Genomic DNA, 26606 nt, shown 5'->3' on the forward strand with positions numbered 1-26606 from the left:
GTAATGAGGTCTAGTGCCCTCTTCTGGCCTGCAGGCATATACACTGACAGAATATTGTAATCATAATAAATAAATAAATATTAAAAAATAAAAAAGAGCATGGAATATCACTGGCTCCCTCCCATCAAAGGAGGTTCAGAAGTATGGTTAAGTCTAGAACTGACCTGCACCGCGCTGAATGAAGCAGGGTTGCTCTTTGCAACTTTGGAGCAGATTCTCATTTCCACAACCTAGGGTAGTCCCCAATGCGCTGGCGTCTTCTCTCCCTGGACTGCTGATGGCTTACCAGTTCAACAGTTTCTTTATGAAGGATGGGGAAAGCAGGGGGCTGGGACATCTTGCTTAGTATCTTTTTTCACGTAAAGTTTAATGAGAAGAATAAATGAGTAAACTGAACTTGGGATTCTGCGTTGGCAGCGAGTATCATTTGTCCGGGCCACGCAGCGCGGGCCAAATCTGCACCGCAAGTAGTTAGGTCAACTGGTAGTAAGCAGGGAAAGAAAATCTTCCCTTATTTCTTTGAGATCTACTCTGGCAACCAGGTCTGTGATGATGCCTAAATCTCTGGGTCCTTTAGTACGAATACTCCTCAATGCACAGACAACTGGAACCGTGAGATGACTGTGCATCTCTCGCTTTAAAAAATAACAACAGAACAAAACAACAAAAAAAACCCGATGCTGGTAGCTCAGGAGGGATGACTAACAGGCAGCAGCTATCGCAGATGGGAGACTCCTGAGAACTGGGGTCGGGGACAGCAGCTACAGTGCACACTGCCCACCACAGACTACAGCGGCTTCGCGTGACCGCCAGAAGCCGTGCAAGTCGCCGTAGGCCGGTGAAGGCCGCCGTGACCCTTGCGAGCCTCCGTAGGAGCGCGCTCTCAAGATGGCCTCTCGGGGGCCAGCGGCGCCCAGTACCACCGTCGCGCTCCGCCACGGTGCAGCTAGCGAGCTTCGGGCCCGGCTCCGCGCGCCGCTTCCGGGGATGGGCGTGGCTCCCCGGCCCCGCCCACCGCGGGCGTGTCCTTGGCCGAGTTGGTCCCGGCCCGTCTGTCGGCCCGGCGGGGCGGGCCGCAGACCCGGCCTGGGTGTTCGCACCGGGAACGTTGGTCCCGGAGGCGTCTGATCGGCCACAGGGCCGGGGCGCACAGGCGGCGGCACCATGTTCTCCCTCAAGCCGCCCAGACCCAGCTTCAGGTCCTACCTCCTGCCGCCGCCCCAGGTAAGCAAGCGCTCGCGGCTCGGCGCGCGGGCCGCCCGGGACTTGGACGTGAGCGACGCGGGGCAGCGCGCCTGCCGGGAGCCACGGGCGCGGTGGAAACTTGTAGAGCTCCGCGGCGGCCATTCTCTGGCCGAAGTCCTCCGGTCCCTAGTCCTGCCGTGTGACGAGACCTTAGGGACCGTCCCGAACTGCATTTCTTTTCTTCGGGGTCGGCCACCGACCCTGCTGTAACTGCCAGATGTTTGCAGCGTCGTGGACACCTAGCAGAGCTTACCTGTCTAGCAATTGTAAACTCTTGAGAGCAGCTTGGGCTACTTACTGTAAAGGTGTTGACTGTCAGGTTCTCAAGTCGGTAATGAGTAGATCTGAAAACGATCTCGGTTTGGACGGGAAAGGGTTTTAAGTCAAAGTCTTTCGCGTGTGTCACCACTTAGAAATTTTGACTTAGTATCGCATGAGGGGATGGTATTTGGATTTTGCTTTATTTTGTTCTTGTATTTCAGACTGACGATAAGATAAGTTCCGAACCGAAGATTAAAAAACTGGAGCCAGTTCTTTTGCCAGGTAAATTTCAGAATTCTAACGTGTTTTGGACTGACATTGTATGAACAGTATTGTGCGGTTAACTTTCCTTTTCTATTATTTTAAACATTCTCCAGTTAAAAAAAAAAACTTTACAAGTGAGAAGAGAAAGAGTTGGCCAGACATAATTGGTGTTTGTCTAAGAAAGTTTAAAGTACCATAGAAGACTTTCAAGAGCATAACTACCTCATTATCTTTTCTGCCTTCCGAAATGTTCCTTTAAAGACATAGCTAGTTGTTTGCGTAGTGAAAGTTCTTTTTGCCCTGCATATGTGTTAACATCTCATGATTGATAATCAAGTCATTATCTAATATGTTATGATAGTATGGAAAGCATGCCTGTGTCTCTAAGAGAATGACAATGCTCAGCAGACATTGAATTCCTCTGTAATTTTTTTTTCAAGTTGTCAGCTGTGTGCAAATTCGCTTGGTTTGGGTTTTTTTTTTTTTTCCAGTTTAGAACTTTGTTTCCCAGTAGAGGCATTATTGACCTTTCTGGCTGGACAGTTCTTTGTCGTTCGTGGAGTTTTCCTGAGCTGACAACTGTCCCTACATCTTCAGCCTGTATCTGTTCGGTGCCAGTGGTACCCCATCTCCTGCTAACTAGCTGTCATGTCCTCAGCACAGCAGAATGTCTGCAGGCATTGCCCTACGTTGTGTGTGTCGGTCCTTGTGTGCCCCTTAAGGTCATCCTCAGGTTGAGAAAGACTTATTGAGAACGAATTTACCCTAGACGAAGGACCCAAGAAATAGAAGTAGGGATTCATAGGAACAGTTTTACTGTCCAAAAACTTTTGATGACTATTTTGTATTATGAAACAGTCACACAATAACTAAAGAAAAATCAGTTGTTTAATAAGATTATTGGGGCAAATAACCGGACAGGTAGGAAGGCCTGTCTTAAACTTAAACTATAATCAAATACCAGTTTGTTATGTTTAAAAAAAACCCAGAATTATTACTTAATAAGATAAGTGAAACTTTGTAGATAGTAACTTAACAAATGTGGAAAGTTAGTAAGTAGGGACAAATAACTAACGTGTCAACCTTGGGTTCTGTATGGTAGATGCCAACTCTAGACTTCATTATTAGAGTTACATTTTTCTGGATTTTGTTAGTGTCTTTCACTCTGTTTACTAAGGAGCCTTCTCTGTGACCCCTGAGAGTGAGCAGCGTACATACTGAGCAACCCTTGCTCCCTGTGCCCTATGTTCTCCGCTGATGTTTGCCATGGTCGGCATTTTCAGAACAGCAGCAAGGGAGACAGTATGCATGCTGACTGAATGCCTGTGAGCTCCTGAACTTTGATTTCTACTTTGAACCGGCCCGGTTCTTAAACAACTGATCCTCTTCTCAGCAAGTCTGTGCTTTGATACTAAAAACAAGGTAGGCTTAGCTATACATGCTCATGTTGTGTCTTTTAAAATTAACTTTTAAATGTACAATATGCTTAGGAAAAGTGTCAGTGAGTATAACTATGGTTGAAGAATTTTTTTAGTGAAGTATTAGTCTTTAAAATTACTAAAAAAAATTAATCATTTTCTGGGGAAAATTTTAACCTCAGTTTCTGACTGTGAGCAGGCATACTTTTCCCAGAAATAACACTGGCTTCTGTTTAATTGCCTGTTAAGAAGCTGCCTGACCTCCATTAGTTTTTCTCGCATGAAAGCTTATGTCCCATTTAAACCCCACACTTGGATGCATGCATGGTAAAGGTGATGTCCAGTTTCTCTTTGCTCCTCAGTTATCCTTACAGAACAGAGAGCTGACCTTTAGTTGTAGAGTCCCGCCCCTTGCCTAACCGCTCCTGTTCTTACCCTCTTGTCCCCATATTTTCATGCTCTTTGAGGCTGTGCCCTGACTGAGCATCCCACTGGGGTCCCCTTTTTCTGCCTCAACTCTAATGTCTAATCTGTGATTACTGCTAGGAACCGAACCATGCTTCTGTCTTCTGCCCACAGCATGGTATTCTACACGTGTTCTCTGGAAAACCAGTACAAAGTATTGTTCTCTAACAAGCTAGAGTAGTGCGGGTTGTAGGTCATGGTAGATTGTGTGTTTGACATGGTAAATATGTGCAGGGCACTGGGTTTGTTCCACACCATTACAAAAACGACAACAAATGAGCAACCACAAAGACCTAAGCTAGGGCAGCACTCTTACTGAGGGCTTGGCTCATACTGTTCTGGCCTTCACTGTAGTCAGGGGGCAAGAGAAAATTTGTCCCAGTCACCTGTGGCTTTCTTGATACAGCATAACAAGTGATTGTTGAGTGGTACAGCATTGCACACTATTTTTGGCTTACTGCCTTAGGTCCAAGGATATCCTACTTCAGTTGCCCTGAGTTTGAACTTTTAATTCAATGAGCAGATGAAAATGAGAATACAAAATCAATTGTTTGTGTGCCTTTATTATGTGCTCTATTAGGCCTTAATGCTAAGTTTAAAATGATCCCCATCATTTGTTAAGTACAGAAAATTGAAGAAAATACTAGTAATTTAATTCAGATTCTGGTTTATGTTAGTAATTGTCAACTTTGCTGGTTCATGAAGCCCTTTGAGATGGGGATTGTATCAAAGTTGGCTTTGTCATCCTGCTTTATACATGGTGCCTGACATGTGACGCTGAGCTATGGCTGAGTGAATGACCAAACAAAACGGCCCCGCCCTGATTAGACCGTTTGCTACCTTGTGCATGCGTGTGTGTAGACAGACCAGGTTCTGGTTTTAGGAGCAAGAGAAACACTGCTGTTTCATGGTAGACATCTTAAGAGAATTGCACCGAGCCTATAATTGGAGCGAAGGACCGTGTTATCTTAGTTACCATTCTCTTTGTCATTAGCTCATTATATGAATCCTGTTTCCTTAGCGTATTATTGTATAGATGCAGTCATTTTATGCTTTTAGAAACTAGGGTATTACATTAAAGTGTGTAACTGTGTATGTGTGTACGGATGTGAGCCCGTGAGGACCTCCTGGGTACGAGGCTTTGTTTAGAAGGGAAAGGTTGCTGGAGTACAGTGATCTAGATCTCAGCAGGGCCCTGAGGGGATTCCTTGCTGCCTGGACAAGATTGTGATCTGATCAGTGGTTCCCAAATTCCAGGAAGGACCAGGGTAATGTTTGGGGCAATTTATGTATGTATGTATGTATGTATGTCTATACGTACATATGCATTTATTTAACTGATCTATTGAAACAGTATTGTCCAGGCTGGTTTCAAACCCTTGGGTTCAATGATCCCCTGGCCCCAGCCTCCCCAGGGGTGGCACTCTGGGCCACTGTGCTGAGCCTGAAGTGTTGACCATTGCTAGGCCATGGTCAAAGGGACAGTCAGGAAGATGGACACTTTCTTTCTAGGGTTGAAATTAATTGATGTAAACATTGTTGTTCTGACTTTACTGTCTAACTTCTTTGATTTAGGATATATTCTTTTGCTGAGTAAAACATTTTAAATTGGCAAAATACAAAGTTAGGAACTCTGCTTTAATTACCCCCCCCCCCTTTTAATGTGTAGCTATGGTTTAGAATGTGACCTGAAAATCACAGGATGAGATTATTGTCAGTACAGCTTGGTGAGCACCTGCAGAGATTATCAGTTACTTTCTGTCGAGGTGTCCTCCTTTTGACAAATTGTTGTAACACAACTCTACCCAGCCAGAGTGTGGTCATCACAGCACAGCCTGCCTCTAGAAATGTGTAGGTTCCTACTAAGGAAAGCATTTGGTAGTGCCGATTGTCCTTTGATTCCGGAAAACCCGGGTCAAAGAATGGAGAGCACTGAAGGGATAGAGTGACGTGTTCAGACCCTGGGTTTTATTGTCCTTGATGTCCAGCTGACACACAAAGCCGCAGAACTTCCTTGTTGCTAACCTGGTTCTTGGCATGCCTTGACACCTGAGCTCACATCCTTGGCTGATGCACCTTATAGGTCAGTCTTCACCACAGCCTTGTCAGGCAAGGTACTAATTTGTCTCCATTTGGCAGGTAAGAGAACTAGCAGGAATTAAGGAAACTGCGCAGTGTTGCAGGGTCTGCAGAGGCGGAGGCGACTGCCAAGCCTGGCTCCTGTACTGTGCTGTTAGCACAGAGCAGCCTGACCCACCTAGCTGAGCTGGCGACTTTCATATTCAGATTTATGCTTTGAAACTGTGGTGGGCAGACTGAATGTCAGTCAAGAGAAAATTCTCTAGTGAGATGGAAAGAGCCATGTCTTTGGCTGTGCTTCTTTTTTTTCAGCAGTGACAGATTTGACCCAGCTTGAGGAAGAACTTTCAATTTCAGCTGCCAGAAACTGGAATGTCTTAAGAGGTAGTGATTTCCTGTTGCTGGCTTTGCCGAGGAGATGCTGGTGGAGTGCCAGCAGCTTGTGATTGGGATATGAGATTTGCTATGAGGAGGAGGGCTTGATGACCTTTGCCCATGTCTCTCCCTGAGGCAGGATCTTTTTAAGGCTCCTGGAGGTGGGAGGGAGAAGTTGAAAAGCTATGACTAACTAGAATGGATTGCTTTGTTTAGCAGGTATGGAATGCCCGGTGTTACTTGGCAGAGGTTTTTTGTTTTTTTGTTTTGGGAAGGGTGGGGGGGGGTGGAAGGTGGGATTCCTCCCTTACACAGTTTCAGTTTAGTGCGGTAAATGCTGTAGCAGAGGAGAGCAAAAGTTGGAAGGGCTCAGGATAGTCACCTAAGTCAGACTGGGGACTCTGCTCATCAAGGAGTGTCAGCAAAAGCCTTCTCAGGAAATGGTTGTCATCTGAATTTAGAGTCAGCAAAGCCCTGGCCACTGTTCTGAAAGCCCTGTGTCAGCTCAGTTCATTCTTCCCCCTTCCCAAGTCCAAAACCAACAGCACTTCAGTTATAGGGATCAGCTAGTGGGCTGATAAGGGATGCCCTAATCATCAGATCTCTTGAGGTCAGATAGGGGAAGTGTACATCCACAGGCAGTCTGGAAAAACGACTGCAGCATTGGTGTGTAGCTGTCTTAATTTATTTGTTACGTCTTCCATTGTTCGTGCCGTTTATATATTGTTCTTGCCTTCTGCCTCACCCTGCATCTCATTTCCTCAGTTAGCTTAGAAATCATTGGCTGGCAAAACAACACAAAAATGTCTTTTAAAGGGCTCATGTAATACCCATTTGAAGATGGCTTCCTAGATGAGCTAGACTGAGTTTTGTATTTTAAGTCACAGATACACTATTTTAGGAGGTCAAAAGCCTGGTAAGGTGCCCTTGAACCTGTGATGTTCAACTGCAGTACTTTAGCCTTAGACTTGAGCTTCACCTGGAGCCATCACAGTACTGCAGCAGTGCTTTTCTTCCGCCCGCCTGCACTACCTCAGGCCAGCACACTGCTCACTGCTCACATCAGTCTTTCCACTGGTGCTTAAAGGCTCTGAACTTCTTAAATAAACTCCCGCTTGAGCAGGATAAACTCCTAAGTCTTTCTGTAGATTTGTTAACACTCTGGCTTACTAAGTTGCCTGATCCTGGGTACTTAGGTTTGCTGCGGTCAGTTTGGCTCTTCACTGCCTCCCAGATACTTTTCTCATTGTCTGGGTCTTTGTCACCGTCACCACACATTCTGTGCTGCCACAATCTCTTCTGTCCATCATTTCACTCTGGTCCTTTCCCCGGACCTACACCGTAGACATGGTCCTGCCCCCATGTGCCTGCACATAGTGGATGTGGTGCTTGGATGAAGGCTTTGGGGGTATGTGAATGAGCTGCACAGTCACCACCATTAGCAGCACACATATGTTTATCTGATGCATACCTCAGACTTGCAGTTACAACTGTTTTAAAATTAGGTTGAGTAACTGGTGACAGCTTACCCCATACTATTCTTGAGTGTCACAAGCCCCATGCCCAGGGAATCCTTCCTGGATCAGGTAAACTGGAGACTGGTTCCCGTTTCAAGCCATGTGTTGAGTTACAGAAGATTTTGCCCTGGACTATTTTCCAAATGATATTTATGGGAAAATTTATTTCTATTTACCAAACATATATTAACTTTCTAACTGTATGACACATTAACAGTAACTTGTACGATCTTTTTTGTTGTCCTTGGAGATTATAATTTTCCTTCCCTATACCATTTGGATATCATTCTCTTTGCATTTCTTTTCTCATTTTTCTTTCCAGGTAGAAGAGTTTTGAGGAAACTTCAGTGATTTCTCGGTCCCCTCCCAGGCCTTGGTAGAAACTCTCAGCTAGCTTCTAATTGACAAAGTTTGCTTGGATGCTTTTGCTCTTCCCACAGGGAACCCAGTTTCCTGCTTGTTTGCTCCTTAAGAGCACTCTCTGTTACTTCTCAAAGCTCTGCCGGTGATGTGCACAGTTCCTCTGTGGCTGAACATGCTAAGTCGGGAGTTGGAAGAAGTGATGGAGCCATTGTGAGCCATCCCTAGCATACCACCTCTCATTCCAGAGCCAGTAGAGGGGCGCTCTCCAGGAAAGCCCATGGTCTCTAAAGTTTTATACGAGTTTCTCCTTCAAGATTTTGGTTTTTTGCTTTATATTAAATTTTGGGGTTTTTTTTTGCTTTATATTAAAAAATACCTCAGAGATAAATAAAAACATTACACACCAAAGGGCCACTAATTTAAGAGTAAAGAAGAAAATGTATTTCTTGTAGCTCTCACTACTCTTTGTGTGTTGCTTTGTGTACTTTCTTCCCTGTTTTAAGCGAGGCTGTTTTTATGACAACAACTTAGAACACCTGTCGCTCCTTTGAAATGTTAGGAGAGGACCACTGTTGGGTGAGCAGACAGCACTTTCTGCTGACTGCTGCAGCTCACTGGCGAGAGGAGTCTTGACTTGGATGGACTCTTTCTGAGGGAGGTTTTCTATATTCATCCTGGCACCGAGTAGACCCCCTGGGTACCCTAGATTGCTGTAGTATTGCACAGGCACCTGCCTTCAGACAAGAACACCTAAACATATTTAAGCTTTGTTTAAGATAATTCAGAGCTGTCATTTTTAAGTAGTCATCTGTAAAGCTGGGGCCAGCAGACTTTTTCTGCAAAGTGCCATACAGTAAACGTGGGCTAGCCCTGTGTTATAAGTACTCAGTTTTGCCTTTGTCCTGCAAAGTAGCCAAAAGCAGCACAAGAATAACGTTTCAATAAAATTATATATACAAAAAAAAAAAAAAAGAGAGAGATCTTGGTGTAGCCCAGGGTCTGTGTTTTACCAACCCATGAAGCCATCATCACATACCCCCTTCCTTTGTCTCAGCCTTACTAAATTTGAAGGCTGAATGTTTTTTTCTGGCTGCATTGGGAAGAGTTCAATTGCTAGAAAGGGCTGTCGTGGGGATGTGGAGAGATAGGTAGGTAGAAAGATAGACAAAGATGGAGACAGAGATAAAACTGTCAGATGGTACGAGCACAGCCACACTGTCCTAGTCCTGCAGCCCTTTATTCTTTTCTTACCATGACTGCCTCTGCCCCTTCCCAGGAAATCCTACAGTATGACTGGACTTGCTTGTTTTTAGGTGGTTTTTCTTTGAATATGACATACATACAAGTACGAATGAATCATAAATGAATCATAAATCTTGTCTTACTATAGCATTGTTTTGAGAGTCCTAGTTCAGATAAATTGGTTGGGGTGCAATATAAGGTTAAGCAGAAAGTCTGGGTTATAGTACAGGAAGGTATTCTCTGTGTGTAGTGGAAATAATTAGTTCAGTTATTTTAGTCTTATAATTGAGAACAAAGGGGACAGAGGTTGACTATTCAGTAGCCTAGATTGTGATAAGCTCTCGTGGAAGGAGCTAGATAATTTCTTTTGTTTCTCACGAGAATGCAGTTAGGAACAGCACTGTGAATCTTTAATTCAGTGTTGGTACTTGTTCCGTGTCACTGTAGCATATTTACATTTATGAGAGTATGTAGAAACAAGGACAGAAGGCTTTTGTGACTGGGCTCCACATCCGTGGATTCTCCCAACTTTTGATGGCGAGTCTTAAAATCACGGTACTGAATATGCAGTTTTGTTCTTGTCCTTGTTCAGCAACTGTGCAGCAACACGGCACTTACATCGAATCGAAGGTGCTTTAAAGACTGCATGCATTGTGTGCAATGCCCACCATGTGTGTAAGGAGCTTTAGCATCCACAGGGTCTGGGAACCAATCCCCCGTGGGTGCTCAGGGACACTAAATAAGTTCCACATTTATTTCTATTTTTAAAGTCTTAAGAGTGTAAAAGTGATTTAACTTTTTTGGTGGCAAGTCCCTCATCTCTGTAGTAGAGAAAACACCTGCGCTCCTCTCATATATACTGACTAAGGAATCAGTAGGGACCAGCACTGAGAAGCTACCAGTCCTAGATTATACTCTGGGTGTTGAGGGCAGCTGTGGCAGGTCTGTGATTACATTCGTGTGCTCAGTCCTCGTCTTTCAACCCAATTGGCTGCTTGACCAGATTGAATAGCTAGTTTCAGCACTACTCAGAGCAGCTTGAGTTCTACTGCTGCTGGTTTCTGTTGGGAATATCACCTACTCACTTTAAAAACCGAGCTAGAGAATGTTGGGCCTCCTAGGGGAATAGAGTTGGTGAGCTTGGTGAACTACGTTGCTTTTTAGGGACAGTCTCACTGTGTACTCGGCCTGGTCTCCTACTCTGGGTTCTTCTGCCTCTGCCTCCTAAGTGCTGGTTTACAGCACCTCATCTGATTTTGTGAGCTGCCTATAAGTCATTTGCTTTACTTATCCACTCGGATCACTGGTTTTATTTCAGTAACCCAGGGGCACTGAGTTGATTTTTTCCTTTATTCGACACTTTCTTAGCATCCACCTAACTAGTACTAGGTACTGTTCTGTGCACTAAAGTTTCAGCACTGAACAAAAAGTCTGTTTCCTGCCACCTTTGGATGTATACTCCTGGCTGCGAGGCAAGCATTAAAACTTAAAAAGTGAACATGTGATCAAATTGTAGCTTTGACGCGCACTGGAATTGCAAGTCTATGGTGCAGCGATAAGGGAGATTTAATCTAGGCAGAGAGATTATTTTAAGGCATTCTTCAGCGCAGCCGCTGTCTAAAAAGAAAGAATCTTCCAAGACAGAGGGGCATGTTCAAAGATCCATAAATGGAAGCAGTGTGGTATATAAAAGGGATTCATAGAGAGCCATTGTGGGTAGAGCGGGAGGGTGAGGAAGACAGCTGAGCAGGACTTGGCATTCAAGGCCTTAAGCCATGTGAAGGAGGCTTGTATTCAGGATGGAAAATTTCTTAAGTGATTTGAGCCAGGAATTTGACATGAGTATATGAATTAAATCCTCAGATAAATATTAAGGGTTGTTCTTAAAATTAGCCTCACAAATTTTTAAGAGCTTTGACTAAAATTCATTCATCGTCACTCAAATTTATTGTTAACATTTTTGTTAGAGAGGATTGTGTTGAAACTAAAGTTCCATTCTTCATGGAGTTTGGGGATTGTTAGCTAGCAGGTTCTAGTCATCACTGTGAAACTAGTTTTCTGGTAATAGGAACTATAAGAATCCTGGCTTTCTGCTATTGACACTTAAAATGTGCCTTGTATAATTGCGTTGTAGGTCTTAAAATGATCAAGTTTTCAATTCCTTTTCAAGAAATTGCTCCTTTCAAAGCATATGAATGCTCTTGTTTGGGTTTTCTAATATTTGTTTTTCCAATTTTCCTTTTTAACTCACACTTTATTTTGAAGTTTTACTATTTACTCTGTTACAGTTTGAGCACAGAGGTTTTATAGAGTATATTTTAAAGCAGATAGAACTGGATGCTGGTTCTCATCCCTTACAGAATGATAAAGACGTGATTGTTAGTGCACATCACATCTTGATAAAACACAGATGCTCCATCACAAATTTCTCAGAAACACCTTTGGAATTTGTTAGCTAGAGGCAGTGGAGCAGAAGCAAAGCCCCAGACTGGGGCCAGCCTGATGCAGTCAGTTCTGACCCTACAGCCTTTTGAGCCTCGTTTTGTACCATATCCTTAGGGACACAAAGCACTCCCAATGCCCTCCAAGTTTCAGGTGCCACCAGTCATGAAGTCCTCCAGTAAAGTCACACAGTGATTTGGCAGTTTGTTTGGCATATTTGTAGCTCACTATGTGTTTGATTTCTTTAGGAGAAATTGTTGTAAATGAAGTCAATTTTGTGAGAAAATGCATCGCAACAGACACAAGCCAGTACGATTTGTGGGGCAAGTTGATATGCAGCAACTTCAAAATCTCCTTTATTACAGATGACCCGATGCCATTACAGGTATTTATTTCTATACTGTTTAGTATTGTTAAGACTTTAACTCTAAGCAGAATATATTCTTATATAAATAAGAGATTGTGGAAAAATGGAAAATTGTGAAAAATTATCAATAAATCATTAATGTTGGAAATATACTCTATAAAAACAGGAGTTGATAGGCTTAACAAGAGGACATAAATTTGTGTGGGTAGGTGAGGGGTGATGGATCTGGGAGGAGTTGGGGGAGGGTGAATATGATCAAAATTCATTGTACAAAATTTTCAGAGAACTAATATAAATAATTTTAAAAAATCAAAATATAGTGAAGGAGAATGTCACAACTTGCTTGAGCCATAGTGGTTTTTGTGATTTTGGTTTGTTTTCTTTGGTGTAATATTGGAGACCAGACTAGGGCTTTGTCTGTGCTCTGCTGCTGAGCTCCGCCCCAGTCCAGAGTCTCACTGTGTAGCTCAGGCTGGCTTGGAACTCTTGATCTTCCTGCCTCTGCCTCCCAAGTACTTGATTACCCCTCACAGGAGGCTTAGTGAGACGATCTTAGTGCTCTGCTGCATTTATCCTCGGGGATGTCCTGGTGATGTATCCCCCATAAGGGAGTTCTTTCCTTTCCCCCATTGTTAGAAATGTGTTTATAAAAACAAATATTCCTTCTGACTAATCATGAAGAGAAAAACACAGCTATTTGGCATACAATATTATAAATGTTGAACATTTTAATGATTTGCTTGTTGGTTTTCTAACTAATTAGCTCTTTTCCCAGAAACTTGAATTCTACTTTAGTAAGAGTGAAAAAAAATGACTAAATGTTTATCTCTTAAATAACCCAAACATTTCTTTGAGTGATCTGTGTGTAAGTATATTTTATTTCTTGTAATCATTCACTAATTTTTCAATATTTTCTGTATATTTTTATGTGCATTAATCTTCTGAATTATATTTAGGCTAAATTTAAGGCTTGATTAACAAGGCTTGATATGCAGGGAGATAAGCTCATCTCTTGTGGACTTGTGTTTCCCTTTGGATTTTGGCTTGATTGAATGCTCTCTGGCCCCAGGCTTCACTGAGCAAGAGAAACCTTAAATCTATCACTAGGACCAGTGATAGACCAATGCCTTACTGACAGCTGTGTTTCAGTCTGAAATGATCAGAAAGTATTTTCTAGGAGATGTCAGCAGTGGGCTGTCACTCATCAGAGCCATCTCTACTGCTTTCTCTTCACTCTCTCTGCCCCCTTCTGTCCGTTTACAGGGTCTCGTGTACCTAGGCTGGCTTTACACCCATGTGTAGTTAGAATGAACTTGAACTTCTGATCCTCTTGCTTCTACCTCCTGAATCCTGTGATTATAGAGGCATTTCTCCTTGCCGGAATATTATGTAGTGCTGGAAATCAAACCCAGGACTTCTAGCTACATTCCCAGCCCAAAGCCTTTTCTCAGGTTGTTGTACTTAGAAAACTGATGCAGGGGAATCACACTTCTAAGGTGAACCCGAGTCAGACCCTATCTCTAAACAAAACAAACCTTTTAAAAAAATTTTAGTCCTCATTATGTTCTAGATAGTCACTTCCCACACTGTTATAAAAATCAGATATTATTTTACTCATTAAAATCAGATGACGTAAGAGCCCCTATCTTTCATTATTTTGGGTCAATTCATCTAGAACTAGGCATGCACCTGTTTGCCTATAACAAATTGATGGTATTACACTCTCAGATATTGTAGTAGCATTGTGGTATATATTTTAATTTCCTTCTGTTAGAATAAAACTGTGAGGGGCAGGTGTGGTGACCCATGCCTGAAATCCTAGCACACAGGTAGTTGAGGCTAAAGAGTTCTTAGGAGTTAAAGCTCAGTCTGGGCTGCCTGGTGAAACCCTGTGTCAGAACTCAAAGCACACATGGCCTCCCTCCATTGCCTGCTGACATGTGCTGTGAGATGCCCATCCCTTTGGATGGACGACCCTTGCTGCGTAGCCAAGGTTTTTGTGCTCCTTGGCAATAGTATATTGAATTTCTTATCACATTAAAAGTAAGGCTTGTTATTGCCATTTTGAGGCCATTGACGAAAGAATTCACATGAATATCATTTTTTATTTCAGAAATTCCATTACAGAAACCTTCTTCTTGGAGAGCATGATGTCCCTTTGACATGTATTGAGCAGATTGTCACAGGTAGGTGGTTGTCTGCAGGTGCTAGAGGATTTAGAGGATAACCTCAGCTACCTGGGAGGCCGAGGAGGAAGTATCACCAAGTGCCAGAGCTAGCACAGTGACCATTTCATACAATGGAATGAGTCTCTGAAAGTTGATTGAAGTCTAGAAGTATTCCTTAAAGGGCCATAGTCCCGAGTGTTTGAGTTGGAATTTTATTTCTGTTGACTTGCTTTTACATTTATTGCTTTTGAATTCCTAAGACTCAACAAACAGAGAAATCAAGAAATTTTTGTTAAACGGAGATATGATTTTTAAAAATTTATTAATTGTGGTCTCTTTGGAATTAAAAATTTAATCATTAAATGTATCAATGCAAAGATCCTCTGAAATATCACCGAAGCCATAGAACCAAGCCTCCAAAGTTGTAGGAGTTAGAGGAGATATGAAGTCAGGCAGAAGCACCCAGCGGTAGGGTCTGCTCCAGCAGCAGTGAAGTCCGCTCCAGGAGCAGTGGGGTTTATTACAGTGGCGGTGCTTCAGTACTGCTCTCTGCTGGGACGTTATTGAAGGATCCTGAGGAGCACCAGGAAAGAACGTTGTCACATTTCCTCTTTTTCCTTCTTCAGTGAATGACCACAAGAGGAAGCAGAAAGTCCTAGGTCCCAACCAGAAACTAAAATTTAATCCGACAGAATTAATAATTTATTGTAAAGACTTTCGAATTGTCAGATTTCGCTTTGATGAATCGGGTCCTGAAAGTGCCAAAAAGGTAATGCTGTTAAGCTTCAAATTCTCAGTTCCATTCTCAGTACAACTTTACTATTTTTAGTTATGTGAAAGTTGTTTTTTAAAATATAAGTATTTTTACTCTATTTATTGTTTATGCATGTGTACACGTGGTGGTAAGAGGCCCAGTTTCTGTAGTTGGGCCTCTTCCTACCATGTGAATCCCAGGGATAAAACCCAAGCTCTGAGGATTGGCTGGAAGCTCCTTTATCTGCTGAAGCCTCTCTTGGCCTTGCATACATTTCTTAATTGCTCAGGTGGTTTTAGGGAAAGTTATCATTAGTTGTCTCTTTAAGTACACTTAAAGCCAAGAACATTAAGGGAACTATTTTCTTGTATCAATTTATAGCTACTTTAAAGTAACATGTATTTTTTTTATCAACTACTACAATATTAAAGACTCCGTTTCAGTTGTAGAAATAAGCATATTTTCTACTTTCTGACTGTGCAAGCCAGTTTCTTTCCTGGTTAATAAATGTTGAAAAGTTGGAGATCTATTATAATTTCTATTAGTGAGGCTTTTAATTTAGTCCAGAGAACTTGGTGCACAGAGTGAAAGCCAGGCTCTGGCTCACAAGGATTGGTAAATGCGTAGTTGTAGAAGGGGCCTAATGATTATTAGTGCTTTAAAGAAACCGTAATGAATTAATTATATTCTGCAAAGGCAGATCACAACTTTTTAATTGACTTCTAGGGAATGTTTAGTATTTACTCTCAAAGTAAAAGTCAAGAGCAGAAACCATTTCTTTGGTCCCTTGCTGTAGCTTTGCCGGTAGGATGAAGCTGTAGATCACCTAGCCCTCTGTTTGACATGATGCAGAAGATGCAGAAAGCTATGAGGACCCCTGGGAGAAAGCCTGCTCCCCAGTACCAGGAGCAGAGCAGCAGTGTCCTGATGGACCAGGACTGACACAGTGTTAGCCTACCAAGGATGCATTTGTTTTCCTTCTTAGTAGACTGCAGTAAAATCGCTGTTGTTGCCAGTTAAGGTCGTCAGAAGTATCTTAAGGCAGCTAACTGTCTTCATATCCTTTGGTGAGGAGGTGGTAGATTTGTCGTTAGAATTAGAACCATTAGTTTCTCCTCTGAAAGGCAAGCATGAGATGGGTATCTAAACACCGTATGGCTGCTGGGACTGCGAGCAGAGTGACAGCAGCGTGTCTGAGCTAATGCTCTTATCTGCAGCCGACATAACCATCGCATGAGCACCCAGCTTGGTAACTTTAAGGCTTCATTCAGTGGTTGAATTCTGCTGTTTGTGATTTTGGCATTTTACATCCGAGTGCCCGCTCTTATGTAGAAAGATTGTAGGACTGATTAGGTCGAACAGTACAAGTAAAATATTTAGCCAAGTCACTTTCTCAGACTTAAATATCTACTTGGATGTCCTTTACCAGAGAAGTTAGAGCCTACCTATAAACTCTGTCACCTAGACGTGCAGCCTGCTGAGAGCAGGGGTGCCGGGCTTGTGTGTGACTTTGAGTTAATAGTGTTTCACCCGGGGATTCTAGAGTTGGCCGAATTGTCTTTCAGAAAGTTTAAAGCTTTTCCACTCTTACTATATTTTTCAGACGACATATTCAGTGAATAGAAGTCATAATTATTTGGGTTGTTCTAGAGTACTTGTTGGCCATGTTTCTAGAGTACTTGTTGGTATGCATTCTGTAAAGAAGGTTTCATTTTTCAGTTGCTCACATTCTTGGGGGTCCTAGTTAGGGTTTCTATTAAACACCATGACCAAAAGCAAGCTGGGGAGGAAAAGGTTTATTTGGCTTGTACTTCCATATCACAGTGCCATCACTGAAGGAAGTCCAGACAGGAATTCAAGCAGGGCAGGAACCTGGAGGCAGGAACTGATGCAGAAACCATGGAAGGGTGCTGCTTACTGGCTTGCTCCTCGTGCTTGCTCTCCCTGCTTTCTTATAGAACTCAGGACCTACGGCCCAGGTATGCACCACCCACAATGGGCTGGGCCCTCCCCCACTGATCACTAATTAAGAAAATACCTTACAGGCTTGTCTACAAGCCGATCTCATGGAGGCATTTTCTTAATTGAGGTTCCCTCCTCTCAGATGACTTTAGTTTGTGTCAAACTGACATGAAACTATCCAGCACGGGGTGAGGAATGGTGTTACTGGATAACTCCTTCACAGTGTGCTAAGCTTTTGAGATTGAAAGAAGGGCAGGCTGTGGCTTCTTGCCATAAAGAGTACAAGTCTAGTCAGGATGAAGCCGGGACAGATGAGTGTGAGGGAATGATCACAGTGACAGCATTGCAGATGTGCTAGCCCCAGCGGGGAGTCGCCAGCTGGAAAGCATGGTGAGCTTCAAAGCCAAGTTACAAACCAAGTATAGCTGGGGCCCATAGAAGTACTCCTTGTCTTCTGTGCAGGGCTGAGAAGGAGGAGGAAAAGGAGAATAAGGGGAATGAGACAGAAGACATCTGCTGACTTACATGTTTTGTGTATGGAGGTGTATATGGCTAGCAAAACTTACTGGCTTTTAAATTTCAAGTGCAGGTTTTTGTGTCAATTCAGTAGGAGCTGACGCCATGACATATACCTGTAGACCTGGTTACTTGGTAGACTGGAACCAGAAGATCTTGAGTTCAAGGTCAGCCTGTGCTGCAAACTGAAATTCCACCTCTCAGAAACAATGAACCCTGCAATTATGACTGTGTGGACCCTCCTTTCCTATGACAGTGAAGCAGGAGGATCATCTGAGCTCAGCTAGGAGTTCAAGGCTGCTATTAGCAACACAGTGAGGCCCTGTCCCTAAGAGCAGGGTGCAGTAAGCATCAGCTGTGGAGTGAAGGCTCAGTTTATTTCTCCCTGGAATCTTTAATGTAAGTTTCCTATGGAAAACGCTTTGGTTTTTGTAAGGTCTTTGAAAAGGATCAGGTGTATGCTTGGAATTCTGTGTCTCATGAACTGTGAACTGTTTTTCAAACACTGAAAGCATTCCTGTTTTTTGTTTGAAGTAGGAATGCTCAAAATACTAGATTGGCTTGCTGGTTCACAATGTTAAATGTTGCTCTAACCCTGACTGTCTAACTGACTTCTTCAATTGTGCCGTGACTGATTAGGCTAGTTTGTGCAGCTGTATCACTTGTGCTGTCATGGGAAATAAGGGCATCCTTAGAAAGGCGTTTAATGATACAGAATTGGACATTTTCCTCATAGAAACTTTGAACCACCATTTCCTTTTAATGTACCCTTGCTCAAAACTGAGGTATAAAAAATAAATTGAGATATTTTCAGATTATTTTTTAATGATTTATAACTTTAAAAAATGCATGGGTAGATTGATGAATGGTGATTAAATTGAATATCTTATGTCTATTTTATTTTCGGTTAGAAATGAAGTTTGTTCACCTAATTAAAGAGTAGGGCTGGATGGCTCAGTAGTTAACAGGTACCTCTGCTCTTAGAGAAGACCTGAGTTCAATTCCAAGCACCCAAATCAGGCAACTCCTAACTGCCTGCAACTCCAGGCATGCTCTCTTTTGGTCTCTGGACATTTTAGGCTCAAAACAAAAAGGTTGGAGAGCCAGACATAGTTGTACATACCTGTAATTTTAGCATTTGGAAGACTGAGACAGAAGAATACTGAATTCAAAGCCAACCTGAACTTCATAGTAAAACACTTGAGAAAAATCAAAACAAAAGATCAAAACCATGTTGACCTGTGTTTGTACAGGCCAAAGTTCAACCTCAGGAGCTATCTACCTTGTTTTTGAGATAGAGTGTCTCACTGGCCTGGAGCTTGCCAAGTAGCAGGCTAGGCTAGCTAGCCATTGAGCCTCAAGGATCTGCCTGTCTGTGCCCTACACCTCTGGAATGACAAGTGCATATTGCTGCCTCCAACTATGTGTGTGTGTGTGTGTGTGTGTGTGTGTGTGTGCGCTTCAGATAAGATTTCTTGGTATAGCCCTGGTCATCCTGGAACTCACTGTCGACCAGACTGGCCTCTAACTCAGAGATCCACCTGGTTCTGCCTCCCTAGTGCTGGGATCAAAGGTGTCCACTCCCACCTGCCTCCACCACTTACGTGGTTCTGGAGGTCAAACGCTGGGGATTATGTTTATGCAGTAAGCACTGTGTGGACTAATCTTCCTCACTAGCCCTAGTTTAGGTTTCCTTGAATCAGTCTCACTTTGTAGCCTTGGCTGGCCTGGCTCTCCCTGTGCAGCCCAGGCTGGCTTGAAAGTGGTAATCCTGTCTCAGTCTCCCATATGCTGGTAAGATTGCAGATATGAGTACACCTGCATTGGGCTGTTATTTTTGCCTGAAACTTGATATTCATCCTTGGTACTGAGCCACAGAAATGTAGGGAACTTGGTTTGCTTGCAAATGTGGTAAAGCTGGAGGTTAATCATTCCTTAGATTTGATGTCTCCTGTGCTGTGCTTCAATTAGAAGATTAATTGACTATGGGTTTTTCCTTACAAATTATTAATTAGGGAATATCTGTATAGTAAGAATAATTTTACATGCAAATGAGATCTTATAAAGACTTTCAGAGTCTCTTACAAGAAGAAGCAAGGAATTTGGACATAGTCTTTTAGAACAGTGTGTTGGGAAAAGTATAAAACAAAAGACATCTGGCTTTCTCTCTCCTTTGGGTGTTCCACAGAAACAACATGACTCTCCTCCAGATATGCAAGTGTACATATGCCTGTGCCAGACAATAGCTTTGCGTGTGTATAATCATGCTTCTGAAGAGCAAATTCAATTTGCAATACAAACTTCCCTTCCTCAGGAAAGCAGCTGTTGTAGAAGGCACTGAACCAAATTTCAGTCTCACAGTCTTACTTATTGTCTTTAAGTATACATGCTGCTTGACATACCTGCTTTGAAGCTACTGTGCCACTGTGTGGTTTTTAAAGGGGCTTTAGAAATAGGCTGTGTTGGGTTTTGCTTTATACGTGAGATTTGTGCTCTTTTGCTTCATAAACATGTTCCATCATTAGTGATCTGTGAATTTCTTCTCTGTTAATGGGCCTATGCAGCTTTCTGATTTTCTTAGAAGAAGCAGAAGACTAGTTATAGTGTTAGTTAGCATTTTCATGATTACACTGGTAACTGCTCTGTCTGCTAACGTGCTTAGTGCTGTCACTGCCAGACACAGTGCCTGTCCAGAAAGTCACAGGATACTACAGCATACAAAAGCTTTAGTTTCTTAGTCTCCATCCAGGGAAGTTTGCTGAGACTCATATGTAGTAGCTCTGGCTGTTTACAAGAAAGTAGGGCTGGCTGGGAGAGCAGTGGGCATGGCAGATGCGGCTGCAGTCAGTCAGACACAATGTTTACAGATATCCTTTCGTCTGACCATAGATGACTAAGGGAACCTTGGAAAGGTAAGAGTTGTTTAGCCAAGTAATTAACCAAAAACACATTTTAGAAGACAGTTCTTAAGTGTAGATATCTAGGATTCAGGGAAGCCCACAGAGGTACCATAAAACATGTCTGGCTTCAGGATGTAGTTACGGCAGCGTAGCAAAATAGGGCAGCCATAAGAAGTGCTGTAAGTGTGTGTATGAAGTAAACATAGCCGTAGACCCTATGAAGGCGTGGATGGAGAAGCTTCGCTGCTAGAAGTCCTTCAAGGAAGACTTGTTTCTCTTCCAGTTGTGATAAAGTACTCTGACCAAAGCAACTTAAGGGAGAACAGCTCACAGTTCTGGATTAGGAGCCTGAAGCAAGCTCCAGGTCACACCACACCACAGTAACAAGAACAGAGTGGTTTGCTTTTCCACTTGCACAGTCGGGGCTCCCTGTCTAAGGAATGGTTCTTCTACCACAGTTTAGATGGACCTAGTCAGGGCGTGTCCAGAGGCTCGTCTTCCGGTGAGTCTAGGTTCTGTCAAGGTGACAGCACTGAACAGCACAGTGTTCTGTTGATGTACAGAACAGGAATTGCAGAGCGGAAAAGGTCGTCTTATAAGATTGTAAGTGGGACCCTTACAGGATGCTCTGTGGTTAGGCACTGAGAAATTAAGGCAATAAAAGTTTCAGCAAGATTTTCCTTTCATTAAAGTCTAGTGGTAAGTTATGTCTCCTTGGTTTATGCTTTAACTTTTTATGATAGGAAATGCTATTATCTGGAAGATGTTTTAAAATGCAGTCTAAGCAACAAGCTGACATATACTTAATGGTTAATGGAATTTGCATCAACTTAGTCCAGACACCACTGCTTTGAGATGAGCTAACAATAAACTTTTCTTGCTTGCTCATTGTCAAAAGTGCATCATTCTGGTTTGTGCTTCACCTTTAAGTCATATATAACCACTTTAAGAAAGACCATCTTTCTTTCTTGCTCCACACACGCCTTAGACTTGTTTCTTCTTTGTTCACGTCAGGGCTGTTTTCTTCCTCGGTCTCATCCATGGCTTGTAAGCTTAGAACACTGTCCTTCTTTCCATCCAGTACCCTTTGAGAACAGTAGTGTTTCTGTACACGGAGTGCTTTTGAAGGCTAGGCATGCTCAGTTGTTAATACTTAAAACAGCTCAGGCATTTCTGTCATTTCACAGATGAGAAGGCCAAGGCTATAAGAAAAGAACCAATTCACACAGGTCATAGCAAGTGCTTAGTAGAGCTAGCACACAGGTCTTGATTTATTGGTTTTTCTAGCCCATGCTTTTCTAGTCTTAATCCATTTCACTGGAATGCTTTTTAAAATGTGCTTCTTTATCTTATCTAGATATAGATACTCCTAATTTTAATTTTTATGATTGTGGTTTAGAGTTAGAATTTTTTTTTAAATCCCTGAAGATTTTTAAAATCCACTAAAATTGAAACTTGGGTTTGGTTGTTGTAGAGTGGATATGTTGTTACTATCTTTTGGGAGAACGCTTTTCTAGCTTTCAAGTTTTATTTACAGATAAAATTATTCCACTTAAAAATTGAACTCAGCAAATACATATTGAATGCTTACAGTGTCTTGGGGGGCAGAACAATGAAGGAGATAACTTGGCCTTAAATAGTTCTTTCATATTCTAGGTCAACAGAAAAACATGTAAATAGTGTTTGTAGTCATTGCCCCAGGATGACTCTCCCAGTGGCTAAAGCCTTACTGTACATTTCATTTAACTAAGTGTGTTACATTCAAATTCTAAATGTAGAATTTTTCCTAGGTATGCCTTGCAATAGCTCATTATTCCCAGCCAACAGACCTCCAGCTACTCTTTGCATTTGAATATGTTGGGAAAAAATACCACAATTCAGGTAAATATGAAAATATTAAGTACTGTGACTAACTTTACATGTGTCCATCTTATTTGTATGTTTGTTAGACTTTTAGTGAGTGTAGGGTTGTTAGCTTCATAGCTGCTAGGAGACAAGCACCATGCCCTAGAAGAGCCACTGTTTGTCGGTGTCTCTTGAGAAGTGACCAGGCAGGCAGCCATAAGCCCTAGCTTGTAGGAGTCAAAGCACCTATTTTCCCTGTAGGCACTGGTTTGTATTTTATGCTCAGTATGTCTCCTGTTATTTTTATTCAGTAACTTGGATTTTAAAACAGGCAGAAAACCAAAAGATAGTTGAAAACCACAAAATTTCTAGCAAAATATGATTTTTATATAAAAGCTGAAATGGTTAAAACCTTTTGGAGAACTTTGTTAAGATTTTCAAAATACCAACTTTCTGTTGTGAATAAGACCAGTGGAAAGATGAGCATTTGTCAAAAATAGATATATTCTAGGCAATTTTGTGGTAATTAAACAGTTTAGTCCACATATCTGTGTTAGCTATGACATCATCAAGAAAAAAGCTTAGATTTGATTATGTAATTCTGTTTTAAATACTCTGTTCTAGATAATGTAATTCCTAGTACAGTGACCATGTATCTCCTGTTAGCCTCCTCATGGGTTAGTTAGTGACTGTACAGTGAAGCTGTCGGAAGTACACATTCCACCAGTGTTCACAGAAGAAAAGTCAATGGAAGATCCATTTGTCCCGCATGGGCTAGGGGCAAACATCTGTCTCCAAAAAATTTACATTATGATTCATAACAGTAGCAAAATTATAGTTATGAAGTAACAGTGAAAATAGTTTTATGGTTGGGGGTCACCACAACATGAAGAAGTATATTAAAGAATCACAGCATTAAGAAGGTGGAAAACCACTGTTCTAGGGCCTATAGATTATTATTGTACTGCACTTCTATACTTCTTACCTTAAAACACAAGGGAGTAAATTACATAACTTATGGAGAGATGGCTTAGAGGTTAAGAGCACTGGCTGTTCTTCCAGAGGACTTGGCTTCAATTCCCAGCACCCACATGGCAACTCACGACTCTGTAACTTCAATTCCAGGAGATCCAATATCCTCATACATACATGCAGGCCAAACAACAATGCACATGAAATAAATAAATAAATTCTTAAAACTCTATAGCTCACTAATTGTACTGAACCTCTATATGCCTTACCTTAAAACACGAGGTAGTAAATCACGTAGCTTATGATGCGAGTGCATTTCAGTTCACCGTGGTGTCACTGCATAGAAATGTGGCATTGGCGCCTGGGACAGATGCTTTCAGTACATCTTCATGACTTTGAAAATACCGTCTCAGAACAGCTTTCATTTCCTACTTCATAGAAATTGGATAATACAGATTTGTATCTTAATTTTTCTTATCCATATGTACAGTAAGTATAATTTAGTCTTGAGCAGTACAGTTATTCTTGAAGTTGATACTTTTCTGTAATTCACTTCCTATCTGAAAACAAAGCACAAATCCTTGCGGTGATCACCATGCTCATTAGTGAGGTACCATTTCAGAACAGCGGCTCGGATGAGCATTTCCAGTCAGTCTTGGAAGCCTCCTTCAGTTTGCTGTGGTACAGCCTATTTCTTCATGCTGCTTTTTTCTAATAGCAATGATTTGGTGGCTAAGTAATGACTTTTGCAAAAACATAATGACTGGGCTCGCCAAGTACAATCAACTGTGCAGTTGGTGACCTGACACCTGCATGTGTTACTGTTTGGATCCTACCTCCTTCATTTCTTGTGGGCATCTCCAGTCTATAAAACTTGAAGTACTTCATGTTTTCTTATAAACCAGTCCCTCTTATTTTCTTATAACTGGCTGATATAATTGGATGATTAATAATTACTTAAAATATTCAGGAGCCCTTTTTACTAGTCCATCTTCTAACTCCTCCTCCTTCAGCAAATTCTTCATAAGCATAGTTCTGGCCAAAGCTTTACTCATAGGGTAACATCCTTTAATATCCTTCCATGCTGTTACAGAAGCATAAAGTGCATCCCTAAGATCAAAAGGAGCCTGAAACTTGCATACACTGCAGTAACAGTTCACTAATTTGTGAGTGAAGGATGCTCATTGCCCTCTCTTGAACCTCTGGATGGCACCTTGACTCACTGGCTGGATTAAAGAAGCCCCTTTCAGGCAGGTAGGTGACAAAGGTGTTTCCACAAGTAGGAGCTGAAGTTGGAGACTGTCCCCTTCAGCTATCTGATGACTCTCCTGCTGTCTTAGGCACTCTCCAGCATCAGATGAGTAAGACCCACTTCTGAGAGGATCAGTAGCCATCCACACTGCAGTGAGCATGCTGAGGTACAGGGCAGTGTGCAGCTCCACAGGCTTTGGAGCAGTTGCTGCACACAACACCTAAACATGCTACTGTGATCCAAAGCTGCCCCATTAAAACATGTACATTTGTAGTGAGCTTTATTAAATTTATCCTCTCTAGCAATGTAGTCTTTAAATTAGGATTATAGAATTTACTTTAATTGCTTATTTGAAAAAATACATAGTATATAACTCTTTGGCACAATGTAGGAATTGTCACTTTGTTGGTTGGGTGCTTCTAGCGTTCTCAGTGTGACTGACTATAAACGATGTGACCAGTCTTTTCTCCTGAATGTTAGCTGCCATAGCAGCAGAATCACTATCGAAACAGTATGTCGGCTCCTCTCATACTCACAGGGTCAGAGTCTCTGCTAAGAGCAGCCTTAGTATTTTGAGGTTGCCTCCTTTGCCTTTCTTTGTGACTTGTAGTTCCCGCTCTGCCACCATAGTGGCAGGCTTTCTTTACATATATTGACCATTTTTCCTATCTTTCTTGTTACATGAGCTTGTTCTGAGTGCCAGTGGGGAATCAGTTACACAGAAGCAATAAAATAGCATCACATTCTAGGGCTAGATATCTAAAATATTATAGCAAATGCCGGGTCAAGAATTCCTAGTGCCTCCATTCTTTTAGTCTGCAGAAGAGCTATGTGTAAAACCTTTCAGGTAGCCATCAGGAAATCCAGGTCTCCCAGGATCCCTCACTTTGACTAGCTCGCTGCCGCAATCCTTCTGAGCAGTCCATAGTTAGAGCGGTCCTTTGGGGCTTTTTAGGAAACACTAGAATTTGCAGTCTGTGCAGTCAGATTACTTATCTATTATGTATTGCATAATGAACTCTCTCCAAAGAAGACACAGAGCTAATGGCAGTGTAGTCAGTCCCAGCTACTGAGAAAGGAACCTGCAAAACGGCGCACATGCATCCGACCCAGAATGATCTCACTTTGTGTTCCGAAAATCTGTCTATTCATAAGGAGGTCAGAGAAATAATCTCAAATAGTAGAGCATCCTCATGTGATTTCAGAAATTCAGAAAACTAGGTATGAACTCAGCTGGGGATTTGCTGCTGAAGTGCTAGCTAACTCCCACAAATGAGTGTGTTCTTTCTATCCGTGTTCTCTGATGGCTGTCCTGTTAAGTGGCCAAAGTTTGTGGTACAGTGCTGAGTAGCTAGCTAGAAGACACCATTTCTCTCTTTAGCTTTAATGGTAATGCTGTTTGTTGCAGGTTCTAGAAAAATACTCTGTATCAAATTGGAAAAGATGTCTTAAAATGAACAAACAAACAAAAAACGGGTTGAGCCCTACCAAAAGTTTTTCTGTACTTACTGAACTGACCATATGGGATTTTCCCCATGTGCATTAGTAATACAATCAGTTGCTTAATGCTTTAGAACACTGTATTGATGAGTCATCTAGAAAGCACACTTTCTAGGTGTTACGTTCCACAGTGGAAGTACTGAAGTGAAGTGGGATGTAAGGATAGAAGCTAATTAGCATTATAATTTTTGTGAAATCCTGTTAAAATCAGACTCAGGGGTAAAGTTCAGAATTCCTAACACAGCACATGGACCCTTGTGATCTAGACTAGTGTTCCTCAGTGATGGAAGTGCCCCTTCTTGTGCACTGTCCTGTGTGGTACTCAGCTCCATGTGCCTGTTAAGCACTTGAATTGTCCTTAGTGTACCTTAGTGACTGACATTAGTTTTTATTTAAATTTTGTTTTAGTTTATATATAAATGGCCACTGTGGCTGGCTAGTGGTCCTATTCTCAAGTAGCACAGATCTAAATTCTAGGTCTTGTGTAATCTGTAGCTGCCCTTCTACCATGTCTGGCTTTCCTGCTAAATTGTATGGTTTCCTTGATGCTTACCATCTTCCCATTCTCTGCTCAGCATGCCCACCTCCTCCTTACCAGCTACCTGACACTCTCTTCAGGACCTATTCAGATGCTGCCAAGTCAAGACAGCTTTCTTGCCCACCCCTTTCTGCATCTTTATTGTATATAGTTCTTCTGTG

At 42.1% G+C, this 26606-nt stretch overlaps 1 protein-coding gene across 3 annotated transcripts in view; it reads left to right on the forward strand.

Annotated features, from left to right (window-relative positions):
• The first annotated feature begins 1023 nt into the window (after window positions 1–1023).
• The window catches only part of Mtmr10 (myotubularin related protein 10), a 55051-nt gene continuing 29468 nt past the window's right edge, over window positions 1024–26606 (forward strand). The window contains exons 1-6 of one of the 3 annotated variants that reach the window (XM_050149121.1): window positions 1024–1224; window positions 1728–1788; window positions 11920–12056; window positions 14152–14224; window positions 14833–14975; window positions 22129–22219. In XM_050149121.1, coding sequence (XP_050005078.1) covers window positions 1165–1224; window positions 1728–1788; window positions 11920–12056; window positions 14152–14224; window positions 14833–14975; window positions 22129–22219 — 565 coding nt within the window. In that variant the 5' untranslated portion in view covers window positions 1024–1164. Of the gene's footprint in view, window positions 1225–1727; window positions 1789–3053; window positions 3193–11919; window positions 12057–14151; window positions 14225–14832; window positions 14976–22128; window positions 22220–26606 lie in introns of those variants that run through there. The other 2 variants (XM_050149123.1, XM_050149122.1) reach the window with 2 other exon arrangements.

Source organism: Alexandromys fortis, unplaced genomic scaffold (genome assembly GCF_014885135.2).
Source record: "Alexandromys fortis isolate MF-2015 unplaced genomic scaffold, M_Fortis_MF-2015_v1.1 scaffold_67, whole genome shotgun sequence".
Classification (NCBI taxonomy): Eukaryota; Metazoa; Chordata; class Mammalia; order Rodentia; family Cricetidae; genus Alexandromys; species Alexandromys fortis.